Source organism: Sciurus carolinensis, chromosome 6, assembly GCF_902686445.1.
Source record: "Sciurus carolinensis chromosome 6, mSciCar1.2, whole genome shotgun sequence".
Classification (NCBI taxonomy): Eukaryota; Metazoa; Chordata; class Mammalia; order Rodentia; family Sciuridae; genus Sciurus; species Sciurus carolinensis.
Window position 1 is genome coordinate 137,786,384 of NC_062218.1, and position 20,673 is coordinate 137,807,056.

Genomic DNA, 20,673 nt, shown 5'->3' on the forward strand with positions numbered 1-20,673 from the left:
TTCTTTGTGTACACCTCTTTTAAGAAGAAATTAAATCTTCTGATTTTAACTAATGCAAAAGTGAGACATTGATGAATATCAACCTACAAATTTTCATTTGTCATAGAAAATTTTTTTAAAGAGGGAGAAGCAGGGATTTTTAAAAAGATAAGTCAGGCAATCCCAGCTCTTTGGGAGACTGAGGCAGGTGATCATGAGTTCAGAGTCAGCCCGGGCAACTTAGCAATACTGTTTTAAAGGAAAAAAAAATAAATTAAAAATTTTGAAAAGTTGGGCAAGTACTTCAGTGGTAGAGCACCTTCCCTAGCATACAGAAGCCCCTAGGTTCCATCCTTAAAACTGGAAAAAAAATAGATAAAAAATAAATTTATTTAAGATACAGGACATTGGAAACATTTAGTTTCACTGTTTGCCATCATTAGGTATTCTCTATCTGATTGTTAGAAATTATTCATTTCCTCAAAGAGAGAGAATAAATTGGTTGAGGATGCAATCTCGTGCTAAGCTCTTTCACTGCCAAAGACAAACAGTGAACACTTCAAAGCCATGGGGATGCTGCTGCACTTGAGTTTGGTAGTTCTTGGAGCTGCCCATGTTTGTGCACGGGCCTTGGAAATTCCCATGAGTACATTGGTAAAAGAAACTTTGACACTGCTTTCCACTCATCAAACTCTACTGATAGGTAACGAGGTAAGTTTTTTTCATTCCTCTAGTTCTTTAAAATGCATAAATAATTGTATGTGGTAGTTCATTCACTGTGTATAAAGATCTGTTATAAATAATAAAATTATAAGCATGTTATTGCAAAGGTGATAACCACACCACTAGCAAGCATAATGAAAGTTATAAATGATAAATGATAGAGGGTTTTAAAAAATGATTGATTATATGACCTTTCCTTTTCAGACCCTGAGGATTCTTGTTCCTGCACATAAAAATGTAAGTTAAAATATGATTCGACAGAATGATCCCATAAAAAAGTAAACTTCGTATTTCAAGCTGTAAATCATTAGTTTTCTTTGGAACTACTTAACTTTCTTTTTGTTTTCACATGGGTAGATTTGAATGTATATACTTAGAAATATTAGGAATGACTTTTAAAATTAGACTCCATTAAGCAAGTGGATCAGGCCCTTTGGTGATGTTTTTAGTTCTCCACCCGAAGGAGCCTCATATTAGAGATTTTTTTCCCCATAAGAATCCCACAAGAGGTAAGAGCTGCCTGCTAGTCTTTGTTCAGTTCTGACTGTCTATGACCATTCTCAATCTAATGTCATTCTGAAAGTATTGTACTGGAGACCTAAGACAGAGGTTTAACTGTCAAATCAGGTCTGGTCACCCACTCCAAAAATCAAACAGAAAAAGTAATGATGAAGAGCAGGCAAGAAATTTTAATCAATATAGCCACATGGGGAAGACAAAGTTAGATCAAGTGTCTCAACCTGTCTTGGGGACACTGATAAGAACTTTAGGTTTAAATGGAGGAAGAATTCAGGCAGGGCGTGAAAGATATGCAAAATTAAAAAGTCTTGGTTGAGGTGATCATTATAATCTCAATTCTGGTCCTGCAAGATGTCTCCAGGAAGACCTTAGTACTTGAGGAAGCAATCTCTATTTGCTGCTGGGGTGTTTATCTATCAGATCTGTGATACTGAAAGGGCCAGTTTGGTTCCCCTGAGATGATTGCTTCTGTTTAGGGGAACAGTTCCACCTTGGGGTGATCTGCCTGCAAGTCTCTACTGTTTCTGGAAGGGGTAGAGCAATAACTGGAGACTTCTAGGTGCTGCTCTTTGCCTCTGGAGCGGGAGGTTGTAAAAGCTGGCAGTTGAAAGTCCCTGCAAATCTTGAAAACATTATAGTCCTGAGTCTTGAAGGGGAACAAGATAGGTTAGGTAAATTTAGGGGTATTTATTATGCCTGCCCACAGAGCTGTGTGACTCTAAGTCTAAGGTACTAATGACAACAGATACAAATGAAAGCAGAGATGCCAAGACTTACCTGTTTTTAGTTACCCATTGGGCATCTGCAGGCCCCAGGAAGAGTCAGTGCTTTTAGCAAAAGCAGCTTCTAATTCACTGTTGTACCTTTAGTAACTTGGGTTATATTTTTATATTCATGATCAGTAGACATTAAAATATGCAACAAATGCCCTTTCTTAATAATTTTCACTTAGTTCAATGATTATGACTATATAATGTTATTATATACATTTGAAATACATCATGGTCATACTCAAAGGTAAAATATATTATTTCATTAGACTAAATAAAATAAAATTACCAGTCTAAACCATAAAAGAAAACACTGATGTGAGTTCAATTAGTAACATAATTGCATTACATTTCCTGAACATTTTATTTCTGGTTATGTCGTTTCTTTTCTTTGTTCTTTTGGTAGAACTAGGGATTGAACTCAGGGTTCTCTATCAGTGAACTACCTCCCCAGCCCTTTTTATTTTTGTCTTTTTAGACAGGGTCTCACTAAGTTGCCCAGGCTGCCCTGGAGCCTCCTGCCTTAACTCAAGTCACTGGGATTACAGGCATGCACCACTGCACCCAGTATTGTATAATTTCTTAATAACTTTTTGAATGCTCTTCAGTAATTACAAGGCTTCATTTACCTGTTGAACATTTTTCCAGTGTGAGGTGGTTCACCACTTGGAAAAGGAACGAGCAAAAAACTCTTTGGAGAAAAACAATGCCACAAAGAAAGCCTAACTTTTGTGACCAGATTTTTTTCTAAATTTTTAAAGTTGACAAATTAAAATTGTACTTATTTATTTATTGTTTACAATATGATGAAATGTGTATACATCGTGGGATGATCAATGGACAAATTTTTTTTAAATTTTTTATTTGTTCTTTTCAATTATACATGACAGTAGAATGTACTTTGATGTATCATACATACATGGAGTATAGCTTCCCATTTTTGTGGTTGTACATGATGTGGAGTTACACTGGTCATGTATTCATATGTGAACATAGGAATGTTATGCAATGGATCCGACTTTTATATCATGTTTTAATAATTTGCATCTTTTAAATCTTCCTCATTTAGCACCAACTATGCATTGAAGAAATCTTTCAGGGAATAGATACACTGAAGAATCAAACTGCACAAGAGGATGCTGTGGAAAGACTATTCCAAAACTTGTCTTTAATGAAAAAATACATTGACCTCCAAAAAGTAAGTTATGAACATTTCCTTGGGAGTTGTACTTTTCTGACTCTGCCTGTTTCTACAGAAATTGACAGTTTTCTTCAATACCCATTCTTTTCATAGAAAAAGTGTGGCCAGGAAAGACGGAGAGTCAAGCAATTCTTAGAGTACCTGCAAGAGTTTCTTGGTGTGATAAATACTGAGTGGATGATGGAACGCTGAGGCTAAACTGGCTGATTGTAATCAAAGCTTTTATTTTTTTTATTAGACATATTTTTAACTGATACATAAAAACACAAAAACTGTATATATTAATGGGTACCATGTGATGTTTGACACATGTACACATTGGTAGGTTAAACATAGCTATGTCCTCAAACATTTATCCCTCTTTATATCAAAACATTTAAAATCCTTTCTTCTAAGGATATACAAGACACAATCACTATCTATAGTCACCCTTCTGTGTAACAGCACATCAGATCTTCTTATAATCTAACTGTAATTTAGTACCTGTTGATCAACATTTCCTCCTCCCTCCTCCCCACTACTTTCCCCAGCCTCTGGCCATGGTTCTACTTTGCATTTATTTTTACATTCCACCCATGAGTGAGGTCATGTGGTACTTACCTTTCTGTGCCTAGAGTAACCAGAATCTGAAGGAGGGAAAGGACATTTTATTGCAAAAAGAATGAGAACCTGGGGCTGGGGAGATAGCTCAGTTGGTAGAGTGCTTGCCTTGTAAGCACAAGGCCCTGGGTTCGATCCCCAGCACCCAAAAAAAAAAAAAAAAAAGAGAGAATGAGAACCAACCAAGATTGGCTCTTAGTTTTCAATGGCATTAAACTTCAGAAGCAAGCCGGTCATGGTGGTGCATGCCAGTAATCCCAGTGACTTGGGAGGATGGCAAGTTCAAGGCCAGTCAGCAACTTAGCGAGGCCCCAAGCAACTTAGGAAGATTCTGCCTCAAAATTTTAAAAAGGGGTGGGGTTGTGGCTCAGTGGTAAAGCACCCCTGAGTTCAATTCCCAGTACCAAAATTATATGTAAAGTAAAATAAAAGAAACTTCAGAGATGAAGTAAATATTTTCAGGAGTACTGCTACTTTACCATCTCACACAAGCAGAAAGCATAAAATATTTGAGATGTTTCAGACATCAAAATCACTGAAGTGTTCTCATTCAGTTTGCCAAATACATAAATACTTATATTTAACATTCTGTAAGATGTCAATTAACTTAATATTATTTATGAAATGATTAAGAATTTGGTAAATTAATATTTATTTCATGCTCTGTGATATTCCAATAAAATAAAAATGGACAACTCTGATTCTGTTGGCTGCTGGCCTCTGTCTTAATGCTTCAAGTTCATGTGAGGATGTGAAGAATTTGGACGAAATTTCTCAGTGCACACTGGCTGAGCATTCCCATCTTTCTGGTGGCATGAGTCTCAGGGTCACTGAGTATACCAAGTATAAGTGATCCAGCAGCACTTGGTGGGGATGTAGAAAGCCGGGGCATGAGCAGGAAGTGTCCTTAGTTTCTTTCCTACAGTAGTATCCCCAAAACCTAGTATGGTGCAGAGTAAAAAGCAGGGGATGAATGAGTGAATGGATTTTAAGATTTCCCCTGGGAGTAGGAGGGCAGTGCAGGAACCTGTAACTAGGTTTCTCCCCAGCCTATGAGAAGAATTTACCAGACCAAGCACACTCCCAGCTCAGAAGAGAAGCTTGAAATGCTTTCTGGTGTCCCAGAGCATTGGGTCTAGAGTTCCTCCTCACAACACCTGACAAAACAGCACTGCAAAAGGAGCAGAGAAGTGCTGGTAGGGAAGTCTCACCCTGAAAACTGGATCCCATAGGGCCCACCACCTTATGTTCCCAGGAGCAGAATAGCACCAGGCAGAAAAACACTTCCATCTGCCTGCTGATGACTATTAGTAGCATAAATAGAGATTTCTCTGCTTGAGAAAATCTATCAAGGATCCAGAAAATGTATTCTTTGAAATATATTTTAAAATTGAAATAGGCCCAGTAACAACATCTGTTTATGCCACTGATTCCTTCATTCCTTTATCCAACAAATATTTATTGCAGTCCTACACTGGGGATGGGATACAGATGTGGGACTGTAACACTGGTCCTTAAAGATCAGTGCCATCATCCTGGGCATTATCTGCATGCATGGCAACAGTGTTGGGCTCTGGCGTGCATGTGAAGCAATTGCTCCTACTATTGCTGGGCAGAGGAGAGGGGCCAGAGCAGCCAGGTGCAGATTCCAAGTGAGAGAAGCAAGTTCCTCTGAGAAAGAAGACATGTTTGCCTTCCAGCCCAAGACCAGGCATAGGGGTCAGAATATTGCCCCCCACCCAGCTCAGGCTCCCAACTTGTGCACACACTAAGAGTCATGAGCTGAGCTAAAGAGCAGGAAGATGGATGAGCAGAGCACCATGTTGACTGCTCTAGAAACTGACAGGAAACAGGAGACTCAACTTGCAAAAGGAATGAATCTCAACTTAAGTCTGTTTGTCAAATATTTACTAAACTCCAATACATTCTAGGACTAGGATCCATCAGTGAGTAAAACAGATTAAATTCCCTATCTTGGTATTCTAACATTCTCTAGGAAAATCCTTTAATCTACAAGTCACCATCATAGATCCCTGAAGGTAAAAGGTCAAGATACCCTGATTGCTATTATGGCCTTGTGGTTCATTGTAGTAATTTTGTCCATCTTGCCTCTGACAGGAAGTGTTCGCAGCCTCACCTCTGCCATTCAAGGATTCCATCTTGCCCACTGATACTGGAGAATCCATGGCAGAGGCAGTAACCCTTACTTTTAACCCAGTTTGCAGAGATTATCTGCTGGCATACTTCATAATGATGCCTGTTTCTCTTACCAGGGCCTCCCTTGCTGCATTAGTAAAAGGACCATGCTCTGTTGCCATTCAGGAACAAGTCACTTAGTGGGTTCTTAGATAAGATGCAATAAATCCATTTTAGTATTCCTACTTCCCTAAGCTATCTTCTTCAACACCATGGAAGGAAGTTCTGGCGTCTTTACTTTATATGCTGCACAACATCATCAGGGTCAGGCTTCAAGGGCCCAATGCAGTAAACTATTAGGACTAGCTCTGGGTATTCATATAAAACCATTAAATCCTGAGTACTAGTGAGTAGCTGCCAATGAATTCACTTCTATTCAACTCTACATTCTTCTGGATGAACCACCTCAGGATCCATTCTATCTTGGATTCTGACAGTACGCATTACTGAACTCCTCCAGATCTTCGGCTCCCCCACCATGACTGTATGTCAGTTGTGAAATATTGTCTCTCAACTTCAAACCCACCTTTTAAACTCTGCTGGAGCTGGGATTCTGCAAACCAACATCTTCCTTGCCAGTTAAATCCCTGTTAACATCTGTCAATAAGGAATGCCAGCCTAGGGAGCTCCAGGAAGAAGGGATTGTTTCTTTCTGTTTGCTTCCTATTTATTTTCCTGTTCTTTTCTTTTTTGTTCTATTCCTGATCCTAACATTAACCCTGATAGCAGTAATTCATTCTAGTAGCAACAGTTGGTGACACTTTGAAGTTTTTCTACCATTCATAGACTCCACTTTAAAATATTGCAACCCCCTCTGAGAACCTAGCACCAGACAATAAGCACTCCCCCAGAGACCTGGGTCCCATATTGGGAGGACCTCTTTTCTGAGCATGGGGCAGTCTCTCCTCCACAGACATCTCCTCCAAATGTGTAACTTTTAATAATTCTAACCTCTTAGTTTTGCTTCTCAACTAAAGGGGTGGTAGCTTCTTCCTATAGTTGTCACCTCCATAGTACCCTGTGGGTCCCTTTTTATCTGTTCAGTTTTTCACTGCCCTGTTAATAATTTTTTTTTCAGTGCTGGGAGTTCCACCCAGGGCCTCGTGCATGCTAGGCAAGCACTCTACCACTGAGCTACATCCCCACTGCTTTTCAATTTTTATGTTGAGACAGGTGTTCACTAAGGTGCCCAGACAGGCCTCAAACTTCCAATCCACCTGGCTCACCTCCTGAGTAACTAGGATTACAGGTGCATGTGTGCCTGACAACAATTCTTTATATTTGATTCTTTCTATTAAAATAAGTGGTATAGTTTCTCTCTCCTGATCAGTCCCTAGTTAATACAGAATCTTTATGTACCTGACTCTGATTATCGGCCTGGAGGAATGAGGGGTGCTGAGGGAGGATCATGAGGAGAGCACATGTCACCTTGTTTCAGGGAAGGGGAAGCAAGTCTGCTCTGGCATGGGGGAATGGGCTGCTTCTGACAGTAGAAGAGGGCTCAGGAGAATTTGGGGGTTCAAGGCTCTCAGGTTTGTCCATCCAAATGTTCCTATTCAAGGTCTCATGGTCCCAGTCTTTCCCTTATCAGGGTCTGACTTTGACATAGAAGAGTGCCAAAGGTACACAACCATCCTCCTCTGTGACTCTTCAAAGACAAAGACCTGCAAATCGTCAAACCCTGAGCCTAGTTTTCAGCTCAGTCTGCCCTGTGGCTGCAAGAAATAGTTTTCCTTTAAAGTTGCCATTGAAACCTTGGAGAATTCAAAGGATACTAAGCTGGAATTGGATTGTCCTGTGCTATCATTCTCTTTTGATAAAAAAAAAAAAAAGAGAGAGAGAGAGCCGTCAGAGAAGGCACTATACTTAGCAATCCTATAATTAGCACAATTCCCATATAATCCAAGCCACTTCATCTTCTGTTGCTTTGCTCTCCGCCTGGGCTTCATCCAAATTAAAAACAGTTAAAAGCTTAAAAATCTCAGTCATTTTATGCCAGAAGTATGGCCAACCTATTTATCCTCAGGACTTGTCCCTATTATCTTATTTTATTTAATTAATTTATTTTTTAAAATATCTTTTTTAGTTGTCTTGGGCCTTTACTTTATTTATTTATTTATTTATTTATTTAAATGTGGTGCCAAGAATCGAACCCAGTGCCCCACACATGTCAGGCAAGCCCTCTACCACTGAGCCACAACCCCAGCCTCTGTTCCTATTATTTTAGAGACAGGAACAATCCAACTTCACAATTCCATTCCACAGGTTGTCTAAAACTACAGCTGATACCAATTTTGATTGCCTCGGAAAGCAGATACTGAGGCAAGGATTGAAGTGCTGATACTTTTGGTGTGTTAAAGCCCAGGTTGGTTAAGGTTGAGGGAAAAAGGAAGTGAGATAAGGAAAGATGTGAAAGAGTGTGGTTGGCTGGATGTGGTGGTGCACAATTGTAATCCCAGTGATTCAGGATCGAAGTTTCAAGTCACCTTAGCAACTTAACAAGGACCTAAGCAACTTAGACCGTGTTCTCAAAATAAAAAACATAAAAAAGGGCTGGGGGTGTGGCTCAGTGATTAGGTGACCCTGGGTTCAATCCCAGGTACCAAAAAAAAAAAAAAAAAAAAAAATGAGTGTGGTTGACATGTTATCACACTGGCTACTTCACAGTGAGTAGAGATGAGACACAGCAAGTCTCTTGGCGGGTGTTTGCTCAGCACATGGAATTCTTCCATAAGTGTTGAAGGGATAAAGTAGATTTTGTAACAGTGCGTACATACTATAACAGTATAGAGGAGAGGGATATGTATATGCCAGGCTGTCCTTCTCTCCCATAACCCAGGGGTCATGATTCGATCCATGAGAGCTTACTTCCCTGCAGTTCCAAACCGTCCAGTCATTGGCGGCCAATAAGAAGTCAGACCCTGTTCTACACAGAATGGCATTTTGTCTATGTTTGAAAGTGAAGTGGTGACATGGCAAAGGTAGGGTGCTGAAGGAGAGAGGGAAAGCAGACTGTGTAGGCACACAAATATGTGTTCTGCACAAAGATGAATTTCCACAACTGATGTGAAAAAACAGAAAATCTGAATGTTTCTATAACCACTAAAGAAACTGTATCAATCATTTCAAATCTTTCTCAAAGAACATATAGCACAATTTTACAGGGGAATCCACCTAAATTGTCAAGTCATGTGTAATTCCTCGCCTATATAAGCACAAAGAAAATAAACAAAATGGAATCGGTCCCAGTTCATTTTTTGAAGCTAACATACATCATACAAACACAAGAGGAAGCAGCATAAGGAAAATTAATTAGGATCCCTCACTCACTCATGAAATGGATGTAAAAATTGTAAACAGTATTATCAATCCAAATCCAGAGGTGTAACAAGATAATATGTGATGGCTAAATTGGGTCTATTTCAGGAATTTAAGATTTGACATTAGAAAATCTTTTAATGTAATCTACCATATTAATCTCATCATCGATGCACAAAAGGTATTACTGAAATTTAATATCTATTTATAATGACTACTATTAACAGAGTTGAAACAGAAGGGAACTTCTTTAACCTAAAGAGCTTGTAGGAAATACTGTGCACAATGGTGTTATGTGAAAAGCATCCCTTTAAAAGCAGAAATAATGGCCCACTGTGGTGGTGAACACCTTTCATCCCAGCAACTCAGGAGGTTGAGGCAAGAGGATTGTAAGTTCAAGACCAGCCTCAGTAACTTAGGGAAGCACTGTCTAAAAATAAAAAACAAAAGGACTGGGGATGTAACTCAGTGATAAAGTGCCTCTGGGTTCAATCACCAGTATTTTAAATAAATAAAAGCAGGAGTAATATATGAACACCACTGGTACCATTCATGTGAGTACTCCACAACAGAGCAAGCACCACTCACATGATTGACATCGTAGATTTGAAAGTGCATCAGGAAAATTTCTTACCAGATGGAAATACAGTGTCTTAGGAAGAGGCTTCTTCTGATTTGTATGAAGGTTTTATATGAGCTAGTGATGATCCCTGGATACCACTAACTCCATTTCACTTAAGAATTGTGACTAAAGGGCCTGGCCTTTGCAATGAGATTATAAATAGAGCTAATAAATATGAGGATTGTAAAGGAAGAAACAAAGTTCAGTGTGTGTGTGTGTGTGTGTGTGTGTGTGTGTTTGAAGATGATACAACATGACATAAACAAAACTCAAAAGAATGTAGAGTGGAGCATTGTGGCTTGTGCCTATAGTCCTGGCTACTCAGGAGGCTGAGACAGGAGGATCACCTGAGGCAGGAGTTAGAGGCCAGCCTTGGCAACATAGCATGACCCTGTCACTTAATTTAAAAAGCAAGAAAAGAATACAGAGCCAGTTAAGTCATTATAAGGAATAAGAGAGTTTAGTAAGTTGCTGGATCAATATACAAAGTCAATTACATTATTACATATCACCAAAAATAGAAAATAAAATTTTAAAGAAGACAAGGCACAAATCTAACAAAAACAGACAATAATTAAAAACTTCAATGGAAGAAAGGCAGAGAACTATCAGGTCCATGGATAAGGAAGAGTTTGTTCTAAAACAGTTCATTCATTCTTGTACATGGAAGAAGGAGGGTTCAAGAATAGTCAATACAATCTTTTAAAAGTTTTTTTTTAGTCATTGATGGACCTTTATTTTATTCATTTCTTTATACGTGGTGCTGAGAATCAAACCCAGTGCCTCACACACATGAGGCAAGCGCTATACCAATGAGCCACAACCTCAGCTCCCAATACAATCTTGAAGATCAAAACGTGACAACTTGCCCTGTTCAACATCAAGCTTTAATAACAGAATCAGTGTGGTATTGACAAGCGGATACAGTTTTCAACTGAGGGCAAGTCTTCCTCGAGGGGACAGTGGCGATTCTTGGTTGTCACAAATGGACAGAAGAGAGTGGATGCTAATGGCATCTAGCAGGTAGAGGCCAGGAACGCTGGTAAACATCCTACAGTGCACAGGAAAGTCCCCTACAACAAAGAGTTGTCCCATCCAAAATGTCTATAGGACTGATGCTGACAAGTCTTAGGGGTAGAGAGATAGACCAACAAGAAACAAATTTTAAAAGAAAGGATGGAAGTAAGGGGAAAAAGGAAAAGAAAGAAGGGAGAAAATATTACCATAGGGTGGGCATACCCAACAGAAAATGGCTGACTCACTCATATTGTATAACTTGAAGAGAGTTTATTTAACAAGGGGGCCATTATAAAAGTGAAAACAGGATATAGGGAAAACAGTCATCTGGGGCTAGTAACAACAGGAGCTGTAACAGGAGAGGGAGTAATTACTGAAACTCAGAGACACCAAGAGGTGTGCAGAGGGCCACTTGACAGGAGCTGAAACCTTCAGTCAAGGGACATTATCAGCCTGCACAACCAAAAGCAGAGGAAGGAATGAATATCCTGATTTCACCCTCCTCTCACTCCTTGATTGCCTGTCAGTACTCACCATGACCAGACTCAACATGGTAAAATAACAAGGATTTCTTAGAAACACTAATTTACTCTTAACTTTGTGTCTATTAAGTTTTATTCTTTAAAACAATTAGTCTTAAAATTTGGGGTTTATACAATTATGGTTAAACAACTGTTAAGAGTATTGTACTATGTTACAGAGTCTAAATTTTTCTTTAAAAACTGAATTTAGTAAGATTAAAGTGTCAAGGTAATTGTGAAATGGTCACTCCTTGTATATTAAATGTATTCATATTTTCCAGGTATACAAGTTTTTAAAGCAGGAAATTTGTCAAGCTGCTATTCTCCAGAATAAACTTGTCTGTACTGGTAATATTAAACTTAAAGAGTACATTTTATTGGGGATTTATTTCTATCATTTAATGTTCTATTATGGGACATATTATCAGTAAGGTATATGTAAAATTGGTTACTTATTTTACTGAGATAAAAATTTAAATGTAAATGTATATCTAAGAGTTAGTGACAGCCTGATTTGTTTAAAGTTCATATTGTAGAAGGTGAAAGCATTTTGCTACACAAAAGAAAAGTTAAAAGCTCTCTCAGCCTTTCTTTGATTGATTCCTGTTTTGGATATAATGTTAGACTGTGTTAACTAATGTTCATATGGACTCAGAAATCAATATATGAAAACTTCTTAAAATGACATTTAAGAAAGAGTATAATGCACAATAGCAAAAATGGGACAACAATGACTGAGATTGGGATCCTTGACTTCCCTGGTGCCTGGGAGTGTTCCTGTGTAGGAGCACAAGATGCCTAACTGCTGTGGCAGTAGCCTCCCTGGGGAGGCTCTGTACAGGAGTCCTATCAGCTCTTACATTGATCTCAGGCACACAGCTCTTGGGCAGAAAGAAATTGTTTTGCTAGATAACCAGTGTTTCATCAGTTCCCTTCTCTAGTTCCTGCCCACCTTACAGTAACTTTGGACAGTGGACTTCTTTGAGAGCTACATGGAGTTCCTAACATTGCACTTTGCAGTTGTGGGAAAAAGTTATGTAGATGTTCTGTTCTCTGTAACTCTCCTGAAAACAAAGAATAACGCTTACATAGTCTTTAACCTAATAATAAGACATGTATAAATGTTGCTAATATAACTCTTTAGATCTGCATTTCCATCAGAGAACAGAGCTCCATCTGATCTCAACTTAATCTTCAAAATCTGTGTTTCTAAACCTTTATTTTCTAATACTCCTTTGACCCTCACTGAACTTGAAAATTTGGTCATGCTGGTCATGGCCAAAGGGGCAAAAATTAGCTTTAGGATTAGAACATTTTACTTAAGACTTGTGAAGAGCCCTGCCTTACCTGAGATAAGGCTCTGCCTCACCCTGCTACATGTTAGAATGACTCCAAAGTAAGCCAGACTTTAACTCATTTAAAGTTGTGCTCAAAAGTTTGATGTTTGTTGTAAAGATTACTGTGATCTCAAACAGGGTATATAATGTAGAACTCAGCCAAAATTCAAGATAACTATTATACAAGCTAAATATGTTTTTACTCTTGCTAATTTCATTTTGTAAAACTTTTGCCTGTTACTGTTTTGCAGAAGTAGCTGCTTCCAGAACATACAACCTAGGTAACTTGTGATAATAGGCCATCACCTTCAAAACAGATAGTATGTGGTAGTACTTTAATAAAAGGGTAAATGACTATAAAGTTATGGACATTAAAGTTAAAGCCCAGTACTCTTACTTTATGACTGGTGAGACTGGCTTGCTGGATGATTAAGATCAAACTTAGAAATTGGAATTAAATACAGAGGCCAAGAAAAAAACAGTATCTTGCCCTCAAAGTCAGCCTGAACCCAGGGAATAAGAGGACTTCTCTAAGGAGTGCTGCAACTCTGGGTCACACAACCTCCTGATCAAGGAGATTGTTGAGACTAGAGGATGAAAATCACTCAGTGCATCTGCTGCAGAGGAGGGTCATGGAAAAAGGGAGACACCCCTAATGCTTTCAAGGAAAGCCACCTCATCGAGAAGACCCTGCCTAACCAATGGCACTAATGGAGCTAAGAAGCTGCTCTTAAGTTCTCTATGAGTGGCCCCTGTGGAAACTCAGTTGACTCTAACAGGACAGGAACCAGGTCAATTTGACCAGCTTGGTCTTGGACACCCAGCAAAACAGTTAAAACCAAAATATAGCCATTCTTATTAAAATGAAATATTAAAAGAAATAATAGTTAAAAGTAACTTAAGATGTAAACTTGTGTTAACCCACTAAAATTAAGAGTGGAAGCTACAAAAGAAAGATTCTTAGGCAAATGTGCCTGATAACTATCAAGGAAAACTGCCAGAGTCAGAAGATTTTAGTCAGTTTAAGGCCTACAGTCACAGGTAGGCTTTATCTATGTTTGCTAGTATGATTATCTAGCCCTAAGTAACAGAAATACAGAGATCTCTACTTAACACAGGCTATACCAATAAAGGGATATTGTATAAAAATCAGATGACATTAAGTAGCTTAACTATATTTTCTGGGGACCTCAATGACATTAAGAGTTAAATATTATGTTTACATTCCTGATAACCTGGACAATGTTAAAGTCCCTGAATAAAGGCCTTGTCCCCTCCAACCTTTGCTAGGCCTTGTTATGGGAACAACTTCTCAGTTCTTCCACCCCCTGGTGAGGAATTATTGACTTCTGTCATCTTTATGATATTCATTGGCATGTTCCAGATTCCGCAACATTTATATTGTATCAATCTCATTCCATTACTCATGTCTTTTTGTTGTTCTCTTATAGAAGCAACCAAACCCAGATGCCTTTACAACCTGCTCTTCCCCAACCAAACTTCTACCTTGGACCCCTCAGTTGACCCGATTTCTAAAAAGGGAACTCCAAACTGCTTGCCCCACGCTGCCCACTTCCAGCTCGAAGAAGCCAGATTGGTCATCGCCCATTTTCCCTACAGCAGTGAAGGAGTTCCTAGTATTAGAAGGGTAAATGAAGTCAGAATTGGGGACAGGCAGTTAGTATAGAAATATGGGATCGGGTCAAATTAAGGAAGTGAAGGCCATGAATGCCATCTGCTTCTGGAAGTTGGAGACTGCCCCTGGGAGAATAAAATGTTAAGGATCTCCCAAGCTCATTGATTACCAAATTTACCTGCCTTTAAAGACTGTAAGCAAGGGGGTCTATGTGCAGCTCTGGGAGAAGAATGTTGGTTTTATGCTAATCATTCTGGAGTAGTGAGGGAATCTATGGCAAAAGTCAGAGAAGGACTAACAAACAGAAAGAAAGAATGGGAAGCTAGTCAGAGCTGGTTTGAATCCTGGTTCAATTTTTCCCCTTGGTTAACTACTCTGGTGTCCGCTATAGTGGGACCCCTAATATTGTTGTTACTAGCTTTAACTATAGGACCTTGTATAATCAATAAGTTAATTGCTTTTGTTAAAGATAGAATAAATACAGTACAGCTAATGGTGCTAAAGGCCCAATATCAGCCCATTAAGCAGCAAGAATTGAAACAATAGAGACCCAAGATTGGCTCTCTAAATGTTCTTGGAAAGGGGGGAATGTTGAGAGCAGGGTGGTATCTGTGCTGCTAACTGTCTCAAGGACAAACAGGACTGCTGGGCCCCTGTGCTTACCAAGGTTGTTAAGAGATATTTGTCCGAGGAATGTGCAGTTGCCTGGAGACCTTATCTGTCAAGGACAGGAGCGGGGCTTAGCCCCGACTCATCTCCTGCATAGTTCACCCCTTCCCTCCTCCCTTCTTCCACTAGGACCGTTCAGTTCTGGCAGGACCCAATGAGAATCAAATAGATTGGCAGGACCCAACCAGAGGAGGACTAATGTTTAGCTGTTCAAATGTTAACCAATTAAAAGAACACTGTAAAACTGCTTGCCTTTCATTACAAAAACCCTGCTAACGAGGGCTCGGGGCCTCTCTTAGCGTCACCGGTTAAGGACGCAGAGGACCAGGCTCGAGCTTGCGAATAAATGACTCTTTGTTGCTTGCATTGATCGTGGTCTCTGGTGGTCTTTGCGGGGTCTCGAGCCTTTGGGCACAACACTTCCTTCCTTCCTTTCTCTCTCTCTCTCTCTCTCTCTCTCTCTCTCTCTCTCTCTCTCTCATATGACTCTTTGTTGCTTGCATTGATCGTGGTCTCTGGTGGTCTTTGCGGGGTCTCGAGCCTTTGGGCACAACACTTCCTTCCTTCCTTTCTCTCTCTCTCTCTCTCTCTCTCTCTCTCTCTCTCTCTCTCTTTCTTTCTTTTTGGTGGTACTGGAGATATGCTCCACTACTGAACTACATCCCCAGATTTATGTATTTATTTATCTTAAATTTTGAGACAGGGTTCCACTAAGTGGGCCAGGCTGACCTCAAACTTGAGACCCTCCTGAGTGACTGGGATTAGTCGTGTGCCACCACGCCTGGCAACATTCATAAAATATATTCTATGGAGAGTGAAAACAAGCCATAGCTAGGACAAATATTTATGTCACATATTAAAGATAACATTAATTTCCAGAATGTAAAACAAAATCTCCCTCCTTTTTTGGTGGTACTGAGGGCTAGTCATCTTAATGATAAAAAAGATAAATTACCCACTCAGAAAAAAAAAAAAAGTTAAATGTCATGACTAAGCATTTCTTAGAACAGGAAACACAAAGGGCCAATAAACATATAAAGAGATGTTCAACCTTGTTAGTAGTCAGGGAAATGCAAAATTAAACCACAATAAGATAAAATTTCACCCCATCAGACTGGCAGAAATTTAAAAGTCAGGCATTACTAGTCTTGCTCAGGATGTGAATAAAAGGAATTCCTATACATTCTTCTCAAAAAAGTAAAATGGTACTTTTGAAGGGCAGTTCCTTGTAAAATTGAAGGCTCCATTTCACTATAATCCAGAATTTCAATCTAGCGCATATTCTAGGGAAGTTCTCACTCATGAGCATCAGGAAATATAAACAAATATATTCATAGTAGCATTGTTTTTAAATAAACTTTTAATTTCATGATAATTTTAGATTTATGAAAAAATTGTGAAGATGGTATAGAGTTCCCTGGGACCCCTTTTCCCTATTATTCACCATGTGGTGGGCACATGGTGTTTTCCTCTTTTAGATTGTGTAGGTGATATTTTCTTTTGTAAGTGTGATCTGTTTCATAACAGATAGCTGCTCTGTTATTTCCCCTGAAAGCCTATTTTCTACATTGTCCTCATCCTCCAACATTCTGGCTTAAGGGAAAAGGTGATGTTTTAGAGTCCAAGCAAACAGGAACCCCAGCCCTCCATGCCCAAACCAAAGAAATATGATTATGTCTCTTATCATCTTCAAACCCCACCACACATCACAGTGCTTCCTGTTTCTCAGAAGCAAAAAAGGTGCTGACATAATGTATCAAGTGGAAGCCTGGCAGTATGCAGGATCTGCCCAGAGCCCTGGCATCCCTCCTGTGGGTGGGCTGGACTGTCAGCGGTGACTGGGAACGAAGGTCAAATCCCTGCCTCTAGCTGGGGAAAATGACCCCGAGTTTAAAGATTCATGGAGCAGGGTGACTTTTGATGCAAGAGAGTCCTAAGAGATGCCTTCTGCCACAGCAGGAAGTCACCTCTCAGCAGACCCCCTTGCCCAGGTGTGACTGGGCTCTGGGCACTGGCTCCAGCTGCAGCCTGGGAGACCAGCACTGCTGTTGCTCTCCTCCTCCTCCATTCATCCTGCACGTTCATTTGGTTAGTCATTCACTCAGCAAATACTCACTGAGCAACTACAATGCACCAGGTGCTCACTGCTCAAAGAGTTGGTGGAAAGGTAGCCTTGCTCTAGTAGCACCATCCCTATTGATGGGGTTGGGGGAATCACTTGACAAACAGAACCACTATAAATTATGGTAAGGAAAGAGCAAAGGTGGAGGTAAGATACCCAGTTTCAAGCGTAAGCCCTAAAGTCAGCCTGCCCAGGATTAGCCTCTGCCTTCACTGCAGATTTAAGGCATTGGGCAGGTGAATTTTCCTTTTGGGACTCAGTTTCCCTTTCTAAACTGAAAGGGATAATCAAACCTATTGATTGAGCTGGTTGAAGATTTGCTCTTTCAAAAAACTATTAGCTGGGCATGTTGGTTCATGCCTATAATCTCAACTATTTGTAAGGCTGAGGCAGGAGGATTGTAACTTGGAGGATCTGAGGCCAGTCTGGGCAGTGTAACAAGAAGTCATCTTTAAAAAATTATTGAGCATCTTTATGTGCCAGGTGCTGTGCCAGGAACCAAGGGCAAGTAGTAAAGATGACAGTCAAGGCCCTGTCTCCAGACTCTAGGTGCTTATAGCACAGTGAAGGAGTCACTGAGAAACAAAGGCCATGGCAGACCGTGATAAGGGAAAGGGTCTGATGTGATAAAGGGAGGTTAGGGAGGTTCTAAGAAATGAGGGCCACCTTCTATGTCTAAGAGATGACATTTGAGATCTGAATAATGGAGATCCTAATGGCTAGACAGAAGAAATAGCAAGTGTAAAAGCCCAAGATGGGAATGAGTTTGGTGTGGGTGAGGAGCAACAGGAAGATGGAGACATCTGGGGCATGTTAGTAGTAGGTAGGCGATGAGGTCGGGAGGAAAGGAGGGCCCATGTAGGCCACAGAAAGGACTTGGAGTTTAGTACTAGTACTGGGAACTTATTGGAGGTTTAAAGCAGAAGGAGGGACAGTTTCTGACTTGTGTTCTTGAAAGGTCTCTAGTTTTTGTGTGTGTGGAAACAAAAGAGGGTGTTAATGTTCACTCAAGGAAACCTGTGAAGATGCTGTTGCTCTATAGTCAGTGCTTTCCCTCAGGTCCATGGTGATAAGGTTGAATGTGCAGGATTGGCATTGGCGGGAGGAGGAGGAGTAGAATCCCATTTTACAGGGTCTCAGTAAAATGGGATTCTACTCCTATTCATCTCCCATCCCCAAGAAACTTCTCTCTCCTCAGCACCCAGACCTGAATTTCACCTTCTTCTGGAAAAGCCTTCCCTCCCCCATTGGTATTCAATTTTCTCTGCAGAGTATGTGTGTGTGTGTGTGTGTGTGTGTGTGTGTGTGTGTGTGTGTGTGTTTGAGCCTGCCACCTTATGACCCTGGAGCCCTCTCCTGTACCCCATGTCAGCTGAGCTCTCTTGGGCTCCTGAGACTGGAACAGCAGGCTCAAACTCCAATTTGCCGATATCCAAGTCCAAAGCCTGCAAAGCCTTTGCCAGGGTGTCTTTAAGTTACCTTGCCTGTGTTGGCATGGCCACCACTGGGGCCTTCCTGATACCACGTGGTTAGTTCTGCATGTGGCCCATCAGGATGGCCTGAGCTGCCCTTCCTCTGCATCCCAACAGAAGGCAGCCTTTCCCGCTCTTTCCATCCACACAGCCAGGCTGACCACCCACCCAGTTCTCTCGGTAGCAAAAACAACCTCAATCTGAGCACTAATGTTACTGTTCTTTAAAGTCCTGTGACCACCCCACCACGGTACAACTTTCTCTTCTCCACGCCCTGCCCCTCCATTTTCCTTGTCTTACTTGGATCAGCTCCCTCTCTCACCCAATTCCAGTTCATTTCTTTCTTTCTTTTTTTTATTTTTTTATTTTAGTATACAATACCTTTATTTTATTAATTTATATTTATGTGGTGCTGAAGATTGAAGTTAGGGCTTCCCATGTGTGAGGCAAGCGCTCCACCACTAAGCTACAACCCCAGCCCTTTCTTTCTTTTTTTTTTTTTTTTCTTTCTTTCTTTTCCCTCTCTCTCTCTCTCTCTCTCTCTCTCTCTCTCTCTCTCTCTCTCTCTCTCTCTTTATTATTCTTTTTTTTTGTTACCAAATATTGAAGCCAGACCTTCAGCATGCTAAGCACACACTCTACCACTGAGCTACACACCCAGCCTCAATTTCTAATGCAGAGCAATTTTTATAGCCCTTGTGAGACCGGTCATGGTTCATCTATGGACCCAAGATGTCAGCTCCCCACCTCCCTCTTGTGGCTGATCTAGGTATTTCCCCCAAAATTCTTGCTAGGGAGGGATCCTCTAATAGGGACTGAGTGCAAGACTGTTCCTTTGTTCGCCCTGCACGCAGTGGTTCTAAGCATTTAGGGTGCTTAAGACATATCAGGAAAACAAATAAAACCTGTGTCACGGAAGCCTAGGCTGAGAGAAGCCAGGTTCTGGTTACTTTTCCCTGGTGGAGGCATAATAGTCTGAGCCATTGACAGGCTTCAACACCGCCCTCTGGTGGCTGACGTGTTATTTTAAAAATTCCATTATCCCCTCCACCCCTACCCCAGAGGCGCAGCACCCGCGGGCCAGCGCACCAGCCTTCCCCACCTCGCCTCTTGATTTCCCAGGACAGTTCAGCAAGCCCTTGGACCCAGGTCCACCTTCTGCACAGGAGCCTTTACGCCTCGAGGAATCGACCCCAGCTGAATCCTCGGAAGCAGCACCTGTCCAAAGAGAGAGGGCAGGTGGGAGGGACCACGAGCTTGGGAGGCCTAGAGGAGATGGAGAGAAGGTTCGAGGGGAGCTCCCATCCTTGGCCTCGTGTCCTTCCCTAGAACATTTCATGCCTCATCCTCAGCATCTGACCCAGTGGTCAACAAGAACAAACCCATAAATCAGTAATCAAATACTCTGAATGAATCGCAGTTGTGTCAGAATGTCACTTTTTCTGTCCTCTTCCTTCAGGTTCGCATTGGGGTCAGCTCTGTCCTACCTCTCCCTCCCTTGCAAGCACAGGGCTGGCATGCATAGGCGTCCGTTAATACCAGCTGGCCAAGGGAATGGATGGACTGATAGCGTCATGAATGTGCCTGCTTCTCCTGCCCCTAGAGGGCAGAATTCCATGGCTTCTTACAGAGTATCCCACCCAATTACCATCCCCACTCTGCTTCCAGTCCCCAGTTTTGGTTCTCCTGTGGTCTTTGTCCTGAAAATCGATCCTTGTTGTTATAGCACTGAGGAGCAGTCAGAAGTACCAGCTTTGTCATCAGTGAGCTCTTTTGGGTCTTTCATGGTACATCTGTAAACAGAAATAGGGCTCTCTCTTGGCCGGGGATTTCAGTGCAGTGGAGTGGGGTACCCAAATCCACTTAAGTTTACGGATCCTGACCCAGAATTGTAGTCAGTCCCTTCCTTCCTTCCTTCCTTCCTTCCTTCCTTCCTTCCTTCCTTCCTTCCTTTCTTCCTTCCTTTCTTTT

The 20,673-nt window shown here is 40.9% G+C and overlaps 1 protein-coding gene across 1 annotated transcript; it reads left to right on the forward strand.

Moving 5' to 3' along the window:
- The first annotated feature begins 502 nt into the window (after nt 1-502).
- Il5 (interleukin 5) lies at nt 503-4,493 on the forward strand. Its single transcript, XM_047556567.1, has 4 exons — nt 503-690; nt 907-939; nt 3,061-3,189; nt 3,286-4,493. The coding sequence occupies exons 1-4, from the start codon at nt 547-549 to the stop codon at nt 3,382-3,384; spliced, it is 405 nt and encodes a 134-aa protein (XP_047412523.1). The 5' UTR covers nt 503-546; the 3' UTR covers nt 3,385-4,493.
- Nucleotides 4,494-20,673: the final 16,180 nt, after the last annotated feature.